The sequence below is a fragment of the Carlito syrichta genome, unplaced genomic scaffold, assembly GCF_000164805.1.
Source record: "Carlito syrichta isolate Samal-C Ts95f unplaced genomic scaffold, Tarsius_syrichta-2.0.1 Scaffold314683, whole genome shotgun sequence".
NCBI lineage: Eukaryota > Metazoa > Chordata > Mammalia > Primates > Tarsiidae > Carlito > Carlito syrichta.
In genome coordinates this window covers 300,140-318,210 of record NW_007258779.1, presented here as the reverse complement: position 1 = coordinate 318,210, position 18,071 = coordinate 300,140, and the positions used below count along the sequence as shown (strand labels likewise).

The window sequence follows — 18,071 nt, the reverse complement described above, 5'->3', positions numbered from 1 at the left end:
TGAGAAGAGTTCACATGGTTGTTGAGAAGGGGAGAGGAAGATAATGAAGGTAGCACAGCTCTATGGGCTTCATTGAAGATGGTCACTGTTGTATCTACTACAGCAGTGATCTCCAGCCTTTTTGGCATCAGGGTCCGGTTTCATGGAAGAGAATTCTTTCATGGACCAGTAGGAGGTAGAGGGTGGGGGGAGGATGTACAGTCAAAGTTCACTGCTAATGTTAATCTGTATTTGCAGCCAATCCCCAGTGCTAACATTACTGCCTCAGCTCCATCTCAGATCATTAGGCATTCAATTCTCATAAGGAGCATGCAACCTAGATCCCTCACGTGCACAGCTCACAGTAGGGTTCATGCTTCTATGAGAATCTGATGTTGTGGCTGATCTGACAAGAGGCAGAGCTCAGGCAGTAATGCAAGTGATGGGGAGTGACTGTAAATGCAGATGAAGCTTTGCTTGCTCACCTGTCACTCACTTCCTGCTGTGTGGCCAGGTTCCTAACAGGCCATGGACCAGTATGAATTCATGGCCTGGTGGTTGGGGACCCCTGACTACAGCATTAAACTAGTGTCTATTATCACCACTTTATAACATCTGCCTCTAGAAAACAACATTGTTCATTAGTTACAAGGCTCTACTAGACACTGTGGAAAATAAAAAGATGAGTAAAATCCAGGCCCTGTATTAAGAAGATGAAACTAGGGTACCTTACACATTGGCTGTGTAATAGCCGGAACTATCTTAACCCATGTCTGCTGCTTAGGAGGAAGATTTCCTCCTGACACTGGCTTCTCTGGGTTGTTAGATCTGGGGTGTGTCACACACTGTGTCTGGTAGTTATATGAGCTGAGTCACTCTTGGATTCTAGAGTGTAGACAGGGAAAGACAGAATACGACATAATACAGTAAAGAGAGGACTGACAGCTGGAAGTGCTTGGCACTCTTTGACAACGATCTTATGCTCTAATTTTTTTTTTTATGAGTTGGGGGTCTCATTCTGTACCCAGGCTGAAGTACAGTGGCACAGTCATGGCTCACCACAGCCTTGACCTCCGGGGCTTAAGCAATCCTCCTTCCTCCATTTCCTGAATGACTGGGTCTAAAAACGCACACCACCATGCCTAACTAATTTTTTTGTTAGTTATTTTTTGTAAAGATGAGATCTTGCTATGTTGCCCAGGCTGGTCTCAAACTCCTGGACTCAGGCGATCCTCCTGCCATGACCTCCCAAAGTGCTGGGATTACAGGTATCTGGCAAAACGAACATTAATTTTATTGCTATTGCTATCTGTTTCCCACACAAGACTGCATGTTCCTGAGGACAAGATCTTTGTCTCATTCACTCCCTTGTGCCCCATACTTAAAAGAATCCCTAGATAAATATTTATAGATTATATCAATAATAAGCTTATAGAGGCTATTGCTTATTCTGTTGAGTATCTTTTGTTTCAAAGAATGCCCCTTAAAGGAACCAAAGAAATGTGGCACCGTTATTTTTTGATGATCTCTCCCCTCCACAGTTAAAAGCAGAAGAGGTATTTGAAACCTTTGTCTTTTATTCCTCCTTAGGATTTGGCCCCGATGGAGACTGAGGAGCCCCAACATGGAGCCTCTCCTTCCATCCCTGCTGGTGCGGAATTCAGCATTGTCCCTGGAGCTCTCATGAGGAGCAGCCAGAGCCCTGACTTGGGGCCTGAGGCTCAAGACAGTGAGGACCCATCCTGCAAGTGGAGAGAAGAACACAGCCTGCTGGCGACACAGCAGAGAGAGTTCAGAGATGCGTGTGACTCAGATGAGAGTATGCCTCCTTTCCCCAAGGAAGGTTTTGCAGCTGTGGACACCAACCAGGAAAGCCTTGTGACTGAGGCCTGTGACACTCCAGAGATCCAAGAAACAGTGCCCCAGAGCCTGGCAGACAGACAAGCAAGGACAATAGCCCCCCCAGAGCTCTGGGCCTGCCTTGTACAGGGTGAATGTCTAGACGTGGTCCCAGGATCTAGCAAACTGGGCGACACAGTGGAGGTAGAATTTCGACCAGAGCTCACTTCTTCAACATTGGGATCTACACAGGCAGAAGAGAAGGAAGAAACTTCTCAGAACAGATTTTGGTTTGAGGACTTTGAAAGTGGGACTGCCAGGCAGGGGAAAAGACTGCAGTCTACAGAAGCACAGGAAAGTCAAGAGCAAGAAAGGCTCTTGCATTCCCAGGAGGCCCCAGGGCTGGAGGAGCAGGTGCAGCAGGAAGTGGAATTTCAGGGGGAAGGGACTTCAGGGGAAGATATTTGTGCTGGCGGGCTTTGTGGGGAGCAGGAACAGAGAGTAGAGCAAGTTAATGGTGAAGAGGGAGAAAAAGAGCAAAAACACGAACAAGGACAATATGATATAAAACTTAGGAGGGAAGGAGAAAGAGAGAGGTTCAGTGGAGACTTAGAGCATCTGAATGATGGTGAGTGGGGTCAAGAGGACATGCAGAGGAAGGTGCTGGGTCAGGAAGGCCCAGGACAGGGGGAACAGAAGAGGAGGGAATTGAGGGGGCTGGAAGAAAGTGGGGTGGACTCTCCATACGAGGAGAGTCAAAGCTTGGTGGGGACATCAGAGGAAGTAACTAGAAAGCAAGACGATCAAGGTCTAAAGGAGAAAGGGATGCCAGTGAAGGGACAGGAGGAGGAGGCAGGGTTAAGTGAGCAGGAGCGGGGGTGTTGGGATGGGGACTGGCTGGGGCGATTGGGAGGAGGAGAGAGGAGTACGGAAGAGGAGAAAGGGCATCATGGGCCTTCTTCGCTGATTCTGGTAGCCTCTGGGATCTCTTCTTCCTGTGACCTGTTTCCAGATGCCTCGTATACCGTGACTTGGACTCCTGGGATTCAGACAGAACTCAGAGTTGAAGAACTGTCCCCCATAGCTCTAACTCCCTCACTGGAGCCCAAAGGATGTTCCCATCAGCCCATTTCTCCACCTGGCTCCTTTTCTACTGGGGAGTCACATGACAATGAAATAGCTCAAGATGGCTTGCGAGACACATCAAGACTGAGGAAGGGGACAATGTTCAGCCAAGGGACTGAGGGGGTCTCTGCCGATACAATTGTTACTCCTCTAAGGACATTGGATTCAGTTCCTTCCAGTCCTGCTGAAGTCTCCCCCGTCACACCTGCCTCCTCATCTGTCAACCCCCAAGTTGCCTTTCCCAGGAGGAAAACCTCTCTTGCTGCATGTCCTCCAGAAACGTCCAGAGCCTCTCTTCCAATGGACAACCCACCCTGGGTGGCTTCCGAGACACTCCCAGCTTCCTTCCACAGCTTCCCCTCTGCAGAGGCCACCTTGGACCCACATGCCAGCTCGGTTCACAGCCCCCCAGGCAACTGTGCAGGTGCTGTACAACACCTACGGAGCAATTCCTTCCCAGGCTCTCACAGGATGGAGCAGACTGCAGACCTGGTGGGAATGTCACTTTCCTTCTCCCATTCAGAGCTGCCCCAGAGACCTCCCAAACCTGCCATCGATGGCTCTGTGATCCCAAGAAGGGACCAGAGGAGCAGGAGGGACTGCAGCATCATTTCGGAATCCCCTACTCTGAAGCAGGACTCTCAAGAATTTACCTCAGATACTGAGCAGCCCAGAAGTCCTCACAGCAGCCAACCGTGGGACTCCCCACATCATTTGGCCATTGCCACAGGCTATCCTGCCTATGATTCTTCCCCAGCCCATGTCTCCATGGATGTGAGGATCCATGAACCTCTGCCCCCTCCACCCCCAGAGAAGAGGCATATCTACCCCTCCACAGTGGAGAGAGATGGTCATCTTCATGCAGCGGTCCCCACACAGAAGAGGCATAGCCATTCTCCTCCATTAGCCCTAAGCTCAGGGCTACACAGCCCCCCTAAAGGTCCACTGCCCCAAGTTCCTGACCCCCTGGTGGCGAGGCAGCACCGACCTCTGCCATCTACTCCGGACAGCTCCCACCATACACAGACCCTGTTCTCCCCCAGACTGAGATACAGCAGGCCATTACCCCCAACTCCTGATTTGCCCCAGCCCCATCATTCTCCCTTTTCTTCTTCCAGTATCTCAAGGATCTACAGGCCTCTACCCCCTGTGCCCTCCATGGATCCTTCTACTGATCCTCCCCCATTACCCCCAAAGTCCAGGGAGAGGAGCAGGAGCACTCAGGGAGGACTCACATATTCAGGGGGTCAAACCAAACCAAGACCTGTTTGTCAAGACTGGACAGCCCCCATGGCCCCCTCTGCTGGACGTACCTCCTGGCCCCCGGCCACAGGCAGAGCAACCGAGTCTTTGGCTTCTACCAGTAGGAGCAAGAGTGAAGCATCTCCCGGCATGGCTTTCAGTAATATGACAAACCTTCTAAGTCCCTCTCCCCCTACCACTCCATGGACTCTAGAGCTCCAGGGACCTACCCCTAAGGATAAATCAGCACTGTCAGAAGAGTCTGAGGTCCCTGCAAGAGAATTTTTGAGAAGAAAAGCCCCTCAGGAAGGATCCAGTGGCCCAAGAAGATCAGCTCTAGGCCTAACAAGACAGCCAGAAAAACCCAGCCACCCACACCTGGAGAAGGCGTCCAGTTGGCCCCATAGGCGAGACCCAGGGAGATTGCCGGCAGTCGGTGGTGGACAGGCTGTGGTCTCTGGCGAGGTACCCAGCAAGCACAAGGGTTGGAACCGGCAAGGCCTGCGCAGACCTTCCATCTTGCCTGAGGGCTCTTCAGGTGAGCAAGGATCACAGTGACATTAATGTCAGACCGGTCTTTTCCCAGCTCTTTCCACCCATCTTCTGCCCCAGGTTCCCACTGTTCCCTCTGCCAGCTTCATTCCCTCGCATTTCTCAGCTCAACCCAGAGATAAACTCTGGAGCACCCTTCAAGCTCTGTAGGGTGATCTTCCTTCTCCTTCCCTCTATCTCCCTGTCTCTTGCTCAACCAGGGCCTGCTTTGAATGTCCCAAGGTTGTCTGGGACTCCTGTTTCAGTTAGCAACACCTGCTTGATCTCTTCTGGGGCGGTAGAGGGTGTCTAATTCCATCCTGGCCTGAGGGTGGGGACATTGCTTATACTGGTCTCCTCTCACACTCTCTGCTTTGCCACTTTCTTCCCTCCCCAAGTCCCAGTAGAGCCCATTTTCCCTTCTGGATACCTACATCTCCACTCTAGCTCTTACCTTCTTCAGCTGTCTCTAAATATCCCTCTGAAATCTCAAGTTATCTCACCCATTTTTACTTTCAGATTCAAGAGGTCCAGCCATGGAAAGATCTCCGAGCACTTCAGACACCATTGTTTTCCGGTGAGTCGTCCTCTCTCCTAACAGCCACACTTGTACTCTCTTCACTGAGGATACTGAGATTTCCTAATCAGGATTTGAGTTGATAAAGGTCTGGAACCCTGAATGGTTCCTGCCTGTCTCTTCTGGAGGTAGGGAAGGGAAGATGGAGAGGCCAGGATGCCAGGATGGGGAGATTGTCTTTATCTACCTCAGTCTGTAAGGCAAGTCCAAGTCATCTGTCCTCCCAAGCCCCTTGGCCATGAACTCCATGCAGAAGTTCCACATGACACCAAAAAACTTCTAAACTAGGCTGGGGTCGGTGGTTCAGCCTGTAATCCCAGCACTTTCGGAGGTCAAGGTGAGTGTATTGCCTGAACCTGAGGGTTCAAGACCAGCCCGGGCAACTTGGCAAGACCTCGTCCCTACAATGAATCAAAAAATTAGTGGGGTGTGGTACTGCGTACCTGTAGTTCCGGCTACTTGGAAGGCTGAGGCAGAAGGATCGCTGGAACACAGCAAGTTGCTGCTGGGGTAGCCATGAGTGTGCCACTGCACTCCAGCCTGGGTGACAGAGTGAGACTCCAACTCAAAAAAAAAAAGTTTGAAACTACCCCAAGTGGGTCAGGCTGCAACTCTGCACCTCTTCAGATAATTTGGTCATGACATCCAAGCACATGTCCTAGAGGTTAAAGACTCTCTCCTCTGAAGCCACCCAGGGGATCCTCTGTGTGTAGTGGCCAACAAGCCACCCTGAGTCCTCTTTATTCACAGGGAGAAAAAGTCAAAGGAGGTGACGGGAGGCTTTTCAAGACGCTGTTCCAAGCTCATCAACTCCTGTGAGTCTCTTGAAACAGAGATGTAGACCCAGCTAGGTATTCTACCCAGGACTGGAGAGGAGCAAATGGCTGTCAGCTGTGGGGTGACAGTGTCCACCGAGAGGGGGATTGCCAGGGGAACTTCCTGTGCCTCCACTCACCTTCCCTTTCTCCTTGATTACCTCCCTCTCCCTGCACCTCCGCCCCATAGCCCAGCTGCTTTACCAGGAGTACAGCGATGTCTTCCTCAACAAGGAGATTCAGAGCCAGCAACGGCTGGATAACTTGACAGAGGCACCTGGGCCCATGTCCCCCCAGCAGCCTCGAAAAGCCCTGGTGTCCTCTGAGTCCTACCTGCATCGCCTCTCCATGGCCTCCAGTAGCTCTCTCTGGCAGGAGATCCCGGTGGTACGCAACAGCACTGTGCTGCTCTCCATGACCCACGAAGACCAAAAACTACAAGAGGTACTGAGCAGGGCAGGATGGGAGGGGGGGAAGAGAACACAGAAAAGATCACAGGGTCTTGCTTGCTAACGTCCTTATCTCCTACTCACTACTGTCACCAAGAGCAGACTGTCTCCACTACACACCCACCACACAGGCATGTACACATCACGACCAGGGGTCATCTCCATTCTGAAGAATTATTCTTTTTTCTGAATGGCACCACTGTCCCTCATATCCACCTCTTCATGCCATGGGCCATTCACTCCTACCTGCAATTGGTTTGGGCTCATGCAGGGTGACCACACCTCTGAGTGTGGGGAGGACTGTGGAGTTAACCTCATCACTGCTGTTTTGGGGTAGACTAAAATTTCCCTCTTCAACCAGACTCCAGCATGCCTGGAGTCTGTAGAGTGCTTTCACAAACTCCATTTCTCTTGACTGTCACATCTTTATGAGGTGGGGGTCACTATATATACATAAAAAGACAAGAAAGCTGAGGTTCAGAGATGTTCAATGAGCTACCCAAAATCATATGGTCAGTGAATATCAGAGTGAGGATACAAATGAACCTTCAGTGTCCCTGTTTAGGGTTGTGTGGAAGGGTCATCTGGCAAGTCATCACCAAGATGTGTGTGTCTTCTTTTTCTTTTCTACCCGAGTGTCTGCTTGGATGAAAAGCATGAGGAGTCCGGTTAAGGTCATCCCATAAGTCATCATGCCCTGAGCTAGAACCTCCAGACAAATTCCCAAGCACTGGGCATCCATGACAGCACTACTGTAACATCTTGATCTCAAAAATCTTGCTTCTCTCCATTTTTTCTCAAACCCCAAACTGAACTCATTATCTTAACTCTATTCCTCTTTTAAAGTTCTCTGGCTCAGTAAATGACGCCATCACTTCCCCAGTCACCCAAATCAAAAACCAAGGCATTAGCTTTGACCCTTCCTCCTTTTTCATGGCCCATTTCTTGCAACTAACCAAATCCTTCCATTCTACCTCCAAATAATTATAAAATCAGTCTACTTCTCTTCAGCTCCTTGATTATTCAAGCTGTATCTTTATCTGTAATTATTCCAGCCGTTTTATAACATGGCTCCCTTGCCCCATTTGATCTTTTCTTCACTCTCTACTTCACACTCCACTCAGGGATATCATTATAAAAAACAAATCTGATCAAGTTATTTCCTTCCATAAAACCTGTTTTCATTTTCCCATTGCCTTAAGTTCAAACTATTTTACACTGTTTGCATAACTATCCAGACCTCCTTTCTACTGCCTCTCCAGCATTATCTCTTGCCACTACTGTTGTGCACTTGGTTCCAAAAGTCTTCAATTTATTTAGTTCTTTAGAATAAATTTTCTTGTGTATGTTTAAGATACACGATATGATGTTAAGGAATATATAGAGGTGGTAAAATGGTTACTCCAGTGAAGCAAACTAACATAGCCATCTCATTTAGGTACCCAGATTTTGTTTTTATTTTGTTTTTTAGGTTCCTTGAAAGCATATTTTTTTCTCTTACACCTTTGGGGACTTGTGTATGTTTTTTTCCAACCCCTAGATTAAATCCTACTCACTCCAAGGGATCTATCTTGATCACTGCTCTTCCCCTCAAATATTACCCAGTGGCTGGCACGTATCAGGGAGTCAATAAAAGTTTTTAATTAGTCTTTCTTCTCTCCAACCTCCTAGGCCAAATTTGAGCTGATCGTGTCTGAGGCTTCTTATCTGCGCAGTCTACACATAGCTGTGGACCATTTCCAACTTTCAACCCAACTCCGGGCCACCCTTTCCAACCAGGAGCATCAGTGGCTCTTCTCTCGTTTACAGGATGTGCGAGATGTTAGCACCACGTGAGACTCCCCTTCTCCCAAATACCACTTGCTCACCTCACTGTCATTAGCCTTTAAACATTCAGTTGGGTTTCGTTCCCTCTTAGAAACGCTCTTGTTGCCACAGTCGCAGTATGAAATTGGGCCTCAACTTCCTCCAGATTCCTGATGGCCATGGGTATAGAAAGAGCAAAGAGAAGAGGATGTGTGGGGGGATAGATTCACTCATGGATAAATACGTGAGTGAGAAATGCTTCCTGGGTTGAGATTTGAGAGGTACTGTGGGCATTCACTGCATTGGAAATGAGGTGTAGAAATCGTCTCAAGATCAGAAAACCTGAACAGGATCAAAATGAAGACTAAGAAATGGAATATTAGGATCAGAGAGTTAGATCAGGGCAAACTCGGGACAGCTTTGGAGATAACTCTAGTGAATAGCAAGGGGCACAGAACTAAGGAGACTCAGTAGAAGTAATTAAGTAATGGAGAGAAGATGCCACAAGTTCAAGACATACCAAGGGTCAGCTGGCTCCTTCATTGAGGCCCTGAAGTCTCATGATACTTGTTTAAATACTATGCAGGTTCCTTTCAGACCTGGAAGAGAACTTTGAGAACAACATCTTCTCTTTCCAAGTATGTGATGTAGTCCTGAACCATGCCCCAGACTTCCGCCGGGTCTACCTGCCATATGTCACCAACCAGACCTATCAGGAACGCACCTTCCAAAGCCTGCTGTGAGACTGACCCTCATTCACTCCCCATACGGGCCCTGCAATGACCATGCGCCAGTCCCCAGCCCAGAGTGCTGTCCCCAGAGCACATTTCTTGTGCCTGTCTGGGATCTCAGCCCTGCCCCACCCTCCATATCAGATCTCCTCAGCCATCACATCTGGACCCTGTCCATCCGCTCCCACAATTCTCTCCCAACCCAGATGTTCCACTGAGCTCCCCTTACCCATGCCTTCACCAAGCCCCCTGTTGCTCCCCACATTCCTCCTCACCTGAGCTCGCTGCCCATGCAGGAATAGCAACAGCAGTTTCCGAGAAGTCTTGGACAAGCTGGAGAGCGACCCCATCTGCCAGCGCCTTTCCCTCAAGTCTTTTCTGATTCTGCCCTTCCAGCGCATCACGCGTCTCAAACTGTTGCTCCAGGTACAGCAGATGCTATCTTGGTTCTCTTCTTTTAACTCAGAGGGATAATCTTGGGAAGCCCCACAGCAAAGGACTGTCCCTTCTTTCGCCATGTTTTCACATCCTGTCTTCCCAGTGCCCACAGCCTTTTTTCTCAGAAATAATTACTGCTGAAATGCTGTCTCTGGGCTTCTTCCTTAACCAGCCCCCCATCATCTCTTTCTGTTTTCCCATCTCTCCCTTCCATCTGGCTCCTGCCTGCTGTTTGTTCAATAGAACATTCTGAAGAGAACACAGCCTGGCTCCTCAGAGGAAGCAGAGGCTACAAAGGCGCACCACGCCCTGGAGGAGGTAGGTGCCCACACCCCTTCACAGAGAGGCCCACAACTCCGAAGAGTGGGAGGTGGGACCCGGTTGCTGGGCGAACTCAGTCACCTCCCTTCCCCCATCAAACCTCCAAACATGCACATGCCACAGCCACCTTCCCCACACAGAGCATGCTCTACGTCAAGGGGCTATGCTGTCTACCACAGCCCCCGCATTCACGCTTATCATCACTGAGTTCTGGAATGTTCTGTTGGGTCATACAAAGTATGCCAGCATCCTGGGACTTCCACCTGGTGCTGCCTGCTCTCAATTTCAGTCTGGAAGAAAAGAGTGAGGTTGTCAGGACTTGCTTCCAGATTGCTGGCAGGAGACTCCAAGGTCAAAGCCTCTGACACAGTGCTTTCCCCTCTCCTCGCCCCGCTTGTCCCTCAGCTGATCCGAGACTGCAATAACAACGTCCAGAGAATGCGACGGACGGAAGAGCTGATCTACCTGAGCCAGAAGATTGAGTTTGAGTGCAAGGTGATTCAGTCTTTGCACCACACCCTGCCCTCAAACACCCGTAGCGTGATCCACATGAGGGTTCTTTCACATAGAACCCTCTTGCTCGTGCTATCCCTGGTCTCTCACCTTATTCCTGCCCTCATTCTGTTCTGTCTTATTTTGGGGAGGCCTGCTACAGTCTCCAAGACATGTGGTTAACTGAAAGTAAGAACAGTGGAACTGTGTGTATGCTATATTACCTTTGGCATACACGTGGGAAGGCATGAATCTATATGTATCTGCTTGTTTGCATAAGGAAACCCAGGAGGATAAGAAAAAAAGGAACAATGGTTCCCTGGGGAGGCAGGGTATGCTTAGGAAATGAACTGATGAGGAAAGGACAAGAGACAACTTTTCGGGAAAAGTCAGTTAACAATTTTTTTGATGTTTGAACCATTCATTGTTTTACCAAGTCCATGACTCATCTAGCCAAAATAACATGAAACTAGATCAAAATACAGGCCCAAAATCTGTCATCCAAATGCAAATCTAAAGCAGACATTCCATATTCAAATTCCCACTTGGGACAGAGGCCACTTTTATATCCCTGGAGGGGAAGGAAGCCTCTTCTTTATCCACATACTAATCATAACCCAAGCCCCTCGTCTGTACCCAACCTCCAGCTCCAAGCAGACCTGCCTAGTTCTCTCTGTTCTCATCCACATCTGATTCGACTGCTCCCCTAATATCTGGTTATAATCAAAGAGGCAACAGATACCAGGCTGCTCCTGATCTTCTAACTTCTAAGACACACCGTGCTATCCCCTCCTTGTTCCTTCACAGGTCTTGATTGGGCTCTTTCCTCTGTTCTTCAGTTCAGGCACCTGGGGCAGAGCTTTCTACTTAGTCACTAAACTGGGTGGGGCCATATGCACCTTCCTTTTGCCTGAGCATGTAACCATGGGAGCCACACATCAGTGGACAGTTGTCGTTAGAGGGTTCAGAGAGAAAGAGCATCTAAGTGATGGGTTATGAGCAAGAGGGAAGATGTGGAAGAGGTGATTATCTGTGTGGAACTTCCATGGAAGCAACAGAGAGGGAGCCCGGGACCAAGAGCCAGCCTCATACTTAGCCCGCCTGTGGCCTTGCTTGTTCTCTCCTCCCCCGCCCCACAGATATTCCCACTCATTTCGCAGTCACGGTGGCTGGTAAAGAGCGGTGAGCTGACAGCCCTGGAGTTGAGTTCCCCGCCCGGGGTCCGAAGGAAGCTGAGCACACGCCCTATCCACCTGCACCTCTTCAATGACTGTCTGCTGCTGTCTCGACCCCGAGAGTCAGTAACTGGAGTAGGGGGCCAGGGTACCAGGGGGAAGGGAGTGAGGCAAGAGGGAAAGTCTGGAAGTGTCAGAGAAAGGTCATGCTCCTCGAGGAACCCTTAATGGCTCAACCCCTAAAGTCCAGGGCATAGCTTGAGAAGTGAAAAAAAAGCCCAAAAGCAAAAAAGGGATCCCACCAAACTGTGTTGTGAGATCACATGAAGGATACGTAGTGTGTTTTAGCCACAGAGCAAAATGCAGCAAATTAGCCTATCATCTTCTCAGATCAGTCTACTTACTGGTGGCTTCTGGGTGCTGGGCTCAACCTGCTAACCTAGAGATACTCAGGTAATTTCATATCTTTACTCTCTGTCCTAAGAGTCTTAGAAAATGCATATTGACCTGTCTCTTCATCTCTTTAAAGTTATAAAGTATCCAGTGCTCTAGATATGTAGTTTATCCAGCTAGGGACAAATCCCTGAGGACTCTGGAGCTGTCATCTTGGGAGCATGTTAGGACCATCTTATGGTTTTTAATGGGAATTTGTAGGATGCAGGTGCTAAGAAAAGGGATTTCAAATCTGAGGATATGAGGGCGGATGGAATATGAAAACTCTAGAATCAGGTTGAAAAGACTTGTGTTTTGCAGGGGTAGCCGATTCCTGGTATTTGATCACGCTCCCTTCTCTTCCATCCGGGGGGAAAAGTGCGAAATGAAGCTGCACGGACCACACAAAAACCTCTTCCGACTCTTCCTGCAGCACAACACACGGGGCACCCAGAGCGAGTTCCTCTTCCGCACGGAGACTCAGTAAGATGGGGCTGAGTGGAGGAGTCGAGGGTGGGCAGGCTGGGCAGAAGCGGGACCAAGGCAAAGGGTGTGTCCAGAAGACAGCCACAGTGGTATTTAGCCTGTTCTGGATTGGGGGAGCATTTGTAAGAAGCTCATACTCCTGGAGCTAATGAGCAGTTTGCAGGAGATTCAGGGTGGGAGAGAGTATAAAGTCACCACCAAGGCTTAGCATCGGTTTTACACCCTTCACTCAGGAAGGACAAGGTCTGTACAGCATCAGAAAGGAGCTAGGCTGGTATGGAGCGAGCAAAGAGTTGGAATACTGGTATTCATGAATGAATGCCCACATGCAAAAACCCTTCAGTGCCTGAGACTGGCGGGCACATATGTGAATGAGACAAGCACTGAATGCCTTTTGCTTTCCTTGCTGCCACCTCCAACTTATTCTTCTGTAGAGCAGTAAGCCATAGTGTGGAGAACTTGAATTTTTTAGCAGGGTCTTACTCTTTTGCCCAGGCTGGACTTGCAGTGACATGATCTTGGCTCTCTGCAGCCTTGACCTCCTGGACTCAGGCAATCATTCCACCTCAGCCTTCCAAGCATCTGGGACTACAGGCACACACCACCATGCCCAGCTGATTTTTTGAATTTTCAGAGATGAGGTCTTGCTATGTTGCCCAGGCTGGTCCTGAACACCTGTGCTCAAGCAATCCTCCCACCTCGGAAAGTGTGAAATGAAGCTGTAGGGACCATGCAGTGGCTCATGCCTGTAGTCCCAGCACTTTGGAAGGCTGAGGCAAGAGGATTGCCTGAGTTCAAGAGTTTGAGACCAACCTGGGCAATATGGCAAGATCTCATCCCTACAACAAATCAAAAACTTAGCCAGGTATAGTGGCTCATGCCTGTAGTCCCAGCTGCTTGGAAGACTAAGACAGAAGGACTGACTGAGCCCAGCAGGTTAAGCCACTGCGCTCCAGCCTGGGTGACAGAGTGAGACTCTGACTCAAAGAAAAAAAATCTTAGATTACTTTGTACAGCAACAGCAATAATAGTAGATATATGTCCCTGATCTAATTATTGCTACAGAATAATTTTCATCTTTGATTGAAGGGAGGTGGGCAAGTGAGTGTCAAGAATTATGCAAAGTGATAGAGGGAATTTAAACTGAGATGAACATTTTGCTGGGTTCAGTCTTCAAAATGGAAGATCTATAGTATGTAATTGACCATAGACTTTATGCCCCAAGTTGGAGATATGAGAAGCCATTAAGTGGATAATTCTGGAAAGAGAAGAGGAAAAGTAAAGTGTGACAAGACACGTTAACCTTTAGTTTTACGATTTTGTTATATTTCCAGCCAAGCAGAATCCCACTGACTTTTGTCTTAGAAGTCATGGAACTAGACAAGTCCTTTCCACAGCCATTTGCTTCCCCATCACTGGCCTTCATCCCACAACCCTAGAACTGCAGTTAAAGCTATGACCCTGCTTTGTTTTCTCAGAAGTGAAAAGCTTCGATGGATCTCAGCCTTGACCATGCCAAGAGAGGAGTTGGACCTTCTAGAGTGTTATGGTGAGTGAAGGAAAGAAAAGTGGCAGGGTCAGAAGTCTCCTTTGGATACAGGAGTTTAGGAGGCTGAGTGGTAACTGGGAGATTTCCATTTTTTGATTTCTCCAGAATGTCAGGGTGGAATACTGGCTACTGGAGCTTAAATACCTGAACCACATCTACTTAAAACGATCCTTGTGGCAGCGCTCCTCCCCCATATACTATCTCCCTCGGGCAATAGTTCTTTTTAAAAAAAATTGTCCCCTGAAGTCTATCCTGCTATTATTTTTCCTGAATTTTGCCTACTTAAAGGTTTCAGCAAGTAGAGGGAGAAGGTATGACTGTAGTGGGAGGTGCAGGAGAATAGCAACAGAGATCTGTCTTGACCACACCCCTTCCTGTACGGGCTGACCTGGGGTCATCTGCCCCAGGCTTCCAGGTGCTGCTGGGTAGCCACTGGCATGCATTATGAATGTGCCTTTGTTCATACCAGAACTTCCTCTGGCTCTCATATCAGCCCCCCAGGTGTCCCCCAGCAAGGATTCCCTAATTTAAATCCAGAGAGAATGTGATCTCAAAGGAACACTGGACCTTTAGTGACTCAAAAAACAAACAAATGCAAAGAAACTTGGAAAAAGAAGTAGGAGAACCATGCAGTAACTTAATTCTGTTAACTGGCTAACTGTGTGTTCCATCTGGGTCTCAGTTTCCCAGTGGGTAAGGAGGACAAGATAATTCTTCCTTACAATGTTTTTGTTAATGGCAGATGGGGATGAGCTTTAGAAAATAAATAGCAATGCAGCCTTCTGTTTTTTTTTCTGAGAGACCCAGGGCAGTGCAGTAAAGCAGAAAGAGCAATAAACCAGTGTAAGATGGAAGACTTGTAAGTCAAGCACACTCTGAGGCTTGTTTCCTTGGGCTTCAGGTCTATAGACATTTCCCCTGGTTCACAAAATTGTAGAAATGTAGACAATCAGAATTTCCCAAGAAGCATTTCAATCAACCTTGACCAATATCCATCTCAATCATTTATAGATGAGGAAACTGACATTCAAGGGGATTAAATCCTTTGCTTTGGTCATATCTGAAACCCCACTGGCTAAGTCTTTCCTGGTCCCATATCTGCTACTGGGAAGTAAATGAAGAATGAGGCACAGATTTCTGATTTTACAATCTAGTTTGAGGGACAAAACACCTACATGAAACAATTAGATAAGGGATAAATGATTTGGCATGGACAATTGGTTTTAAAGGAGTTTAGTTGAAGACTAAATAATCAGGGAAGATTTAGAGGAAAGAGTCTTTAACCGAGTCTCAAGTATAGGTAATAGTAAGGAAGTAAAGGTGTCACAGTGTATTTCTCAACTCATCTCCTCTGAAGAAGTAGAATTTTTTATTCATTTCAATGCTGGTATTTCCATTTCTTTATCAACCTTTTTGGTCTCTGGTAGAAGATACAAATTTTTTCACTTGCCCCTTTGTCCATAAGTTTCAACAGCCCAAACTTATCTCTATCTGAAGTCATCCCAATCCCCCACCCCATGTTATTCCTTGTCAAGTTCCAGTCATCTGCTTCTCCTAATTTCTCTTCACACTCTTCTCCTCCAAAGACTCTCCACAAGTACAGTGCCTTCGAGCCTACAAACCCCGAGAGAATGACGAGCTGGCACTAGAAAAGGCCGATGTGGTGATGGTGATTCAGCAAAGCAGTGATGGTAAGAGGGAGAATCAGGGAAAAGTAGGCTGGTGCTGGGGCAGGACACTATAGGAGATGTATTCACTTCCCAGGGCTACCATTACCAAGGACCACTGACTGAGCAGCTTAAAACAGCAGAAATAGTTCTAGAGGCAAGAAGTCAAAAATGAAGCCATTGACAGGGCTATGCTCTTTCTGAAGCCTTTGAGGAGGAGTCTTCCGTACTTTTCCAGTCTGGTAGCCCCAGGTGTACCTTGGCTTAAGGCAACCTAACTCCCGTCTTCTGTGGCCATCTTCCCTCTGTGTCTACGTCAAAATTTTCCTCTTTTTATAAGGACACCAGTTGTATTAGATTAATGACCACCTTACTCCAATGAGTTAAGACTTTACTAATTACATCTGGGACCTCATTCCCAAATAAAGTCACATTTTGAGGTACCGGGGATTGGGACTTGAACATATCTTTTGAAGGGGGACACAATTCAACCGTAACAGTGAAGAAGCCTCAGGAGTGGGCAGCTGTAGACTTCACCAGATCTAGGACAGCCAAGTTTAGTACACTGGGAGACTGGAATTCTCCTGCTGGAGCCTCCCCAGGTGATTCAATCTTAGGATTCCCAAAATTTCCAGGAAGGTAGACCAGGGGGAGCTATCGTGAGCCTTTCCCTGGTAACTCTTCTTCCCACCTATCCTCTGCCCACAGGCTGGCTGGAGGGTGTGAGGCTCTCTGATGGAGAACAAGGCTGGTTTCCTGTACAGCAAGTGAAGTTCATTTCCAACCCAGAGGCCCGTGCACGGAACCTGAAGGAAGCCCATCGAGTCAAGACTGCCAAACTACAGCTGGTGGAACAGCATGCCTAGCTTTTCTCTGAGTAGTTTTCTGAGCTTAAGAACAAGCTGTTCTTGGAAAGGGCTTGCCCCAGAACCCTGCTAGAAGTCTTGTGTAGACCAAGAATAAGGCCTTCTGAATGCCCAGGGACAAAATCCAGCTAACCCAGTCACTTGTCCCAGGCCTCCTTTTGTGCTTTGTGCTTGGTGGGGGGATTTTGAGGGACTTCGCACTGGACTCTGGGAACCTTTTTTCATGGGAAAAAGGACCTGCTGGGGCCTGCACCAAGGAGCTTTCCTTCTACTAACTACCATATGGTACTCAAACATTCTCTGCTTCCAGAGTGCAGATTCAGAGCTGGCCGAAGTTTCCGTCGTGGCCATATGATAAAAGGAATCTGACCTCAGTCCACTGGAGGGGGATGTTTAAGAGGGACTAACGTACCAGATGGGAGGGTCAACATGGTGACCTTTAAGGTATCTGTTAGTCCTTGAAATTCTCCTTAATTATTGGTGTGAGGTTGGTGCATGCGTCTCTGAGATCTTTGTCTGTTGGTGGCAATGTGAGGGTAATACTCTCTCACTCTAATAAACGTGGCACTTCTACAAGTGTTTTCTTCTCAGACTCCTCAGCACTGAACAACATTCAGAACATAGCATGCCAAGAGGGTTCCAGCCTATTTTTACTGTATCCACAAGGTACAAGTATAGGCTAGTTTGGGTGGATTTGGCAAATCTACTCAAACCATTCATGATTTTATATTCTGACTTGAATTATTGAGAAGATATCTTTCCAGCTGCTTTATCTTCTTTGTGAAAGGCAGCATGGTATAACAGAAAGAGTCCTAGATTCCAAGTCAAGAGATCCGAACTGTAGTTATCAACACTGCCATGATTCAACCTGTCTGTGTTTCTCTTCCCTTAAGTGCCAAAGGCAGGGTTGGAGCAAGTAACCTCCAAAGTCTAACACTACATTGTTCTTTATCTCCTTTCTCAGTTGAAGAATACCACTTCAAGTGTTTTTGTTTTTGTTTTGTTTTGTTTTTATGAGAGTCTTCACACAACAATAACATAGTCTTTTTTTTTCTTTTTTGAGTTGGAGTCTCACTCTGTCACCCAGACTGGAGTGGGGTGGCTGCTCCCGGCCCCCGCAGCCTCAACCTGCTGGGCTCCGGCGATCCTTCCGCCTCAGCCTTCCAACTAGCTGGAACTATAGGCACGCGCTACCACGCCCGGCTAATTTTTTGATTTATTGTAGAGATGAGGTCTTGCCAAGTTGCCCAGGTGGGTCTCGAACCCGTGGGCTCAGGCAATCCACTCACCTCAGCCTCCCAAAGTGCTGGGATTATAGGCTGAGCCACCAAGGCCGGCTAACATAGTCATTTTTTATGCATCTTTTAAGCTAGATCACTGTAATCCTTCCTTTGACACTCTGCTACTCTTTTATATTTAGGAGGGCTCAAAAGTAGAATTGCATTGCAGCTTTGTACAAAAGTAAGAATAATACTATAAAATTTATCCTGTGCCCAGTGAACAATGTTATGACATATGTTTACTTTTGACAATCCACTATGTTTTCAATCC

The 18,071-nt window shown here is 47.9% G+C and overlaps 1 protein-coding gene across 1 annotated transcript; it reads left to right on the top strand.

The window, feature by feature from the left end:
- The first annotated feature begins 1,581 nt into the window (after window positions 1-1,581).
- On the top strand, window positions 1,582-17,096 carry ARHGEF5 (Rho guanine nucleotide exchange factor 5). The gene is made up of 14 exons (XM_008071724.1): window positions 1,582-4,723; window positions 5,236-5,293; window positions 6,044-6,108; window positions 6,299-6,552; window positions 8,229-8,389; window positions 8,950-9,102; window positions 9,391-9,520; window positions 9,776-9,850; window positions 10,259-10,348; window positions 11,485-11,642; window positions 12,274-12,435; window positions 13,917-13,987; window positions 15,574-15,678; window positions 16,363-17,096. Exons 1-14 carry the CDS (start codon window positions 1,582-1,584, stop codon window positions 16,518-16,520), a joined length of 4,782 nt encoding a protein of 1,593 aa, XP_008069915.1. The 3' UTR covers window positions 16,521-17,096.
- The last annotated feature ends 975 nt before the right edge of the window (window positions 17,097-18,071 follow it).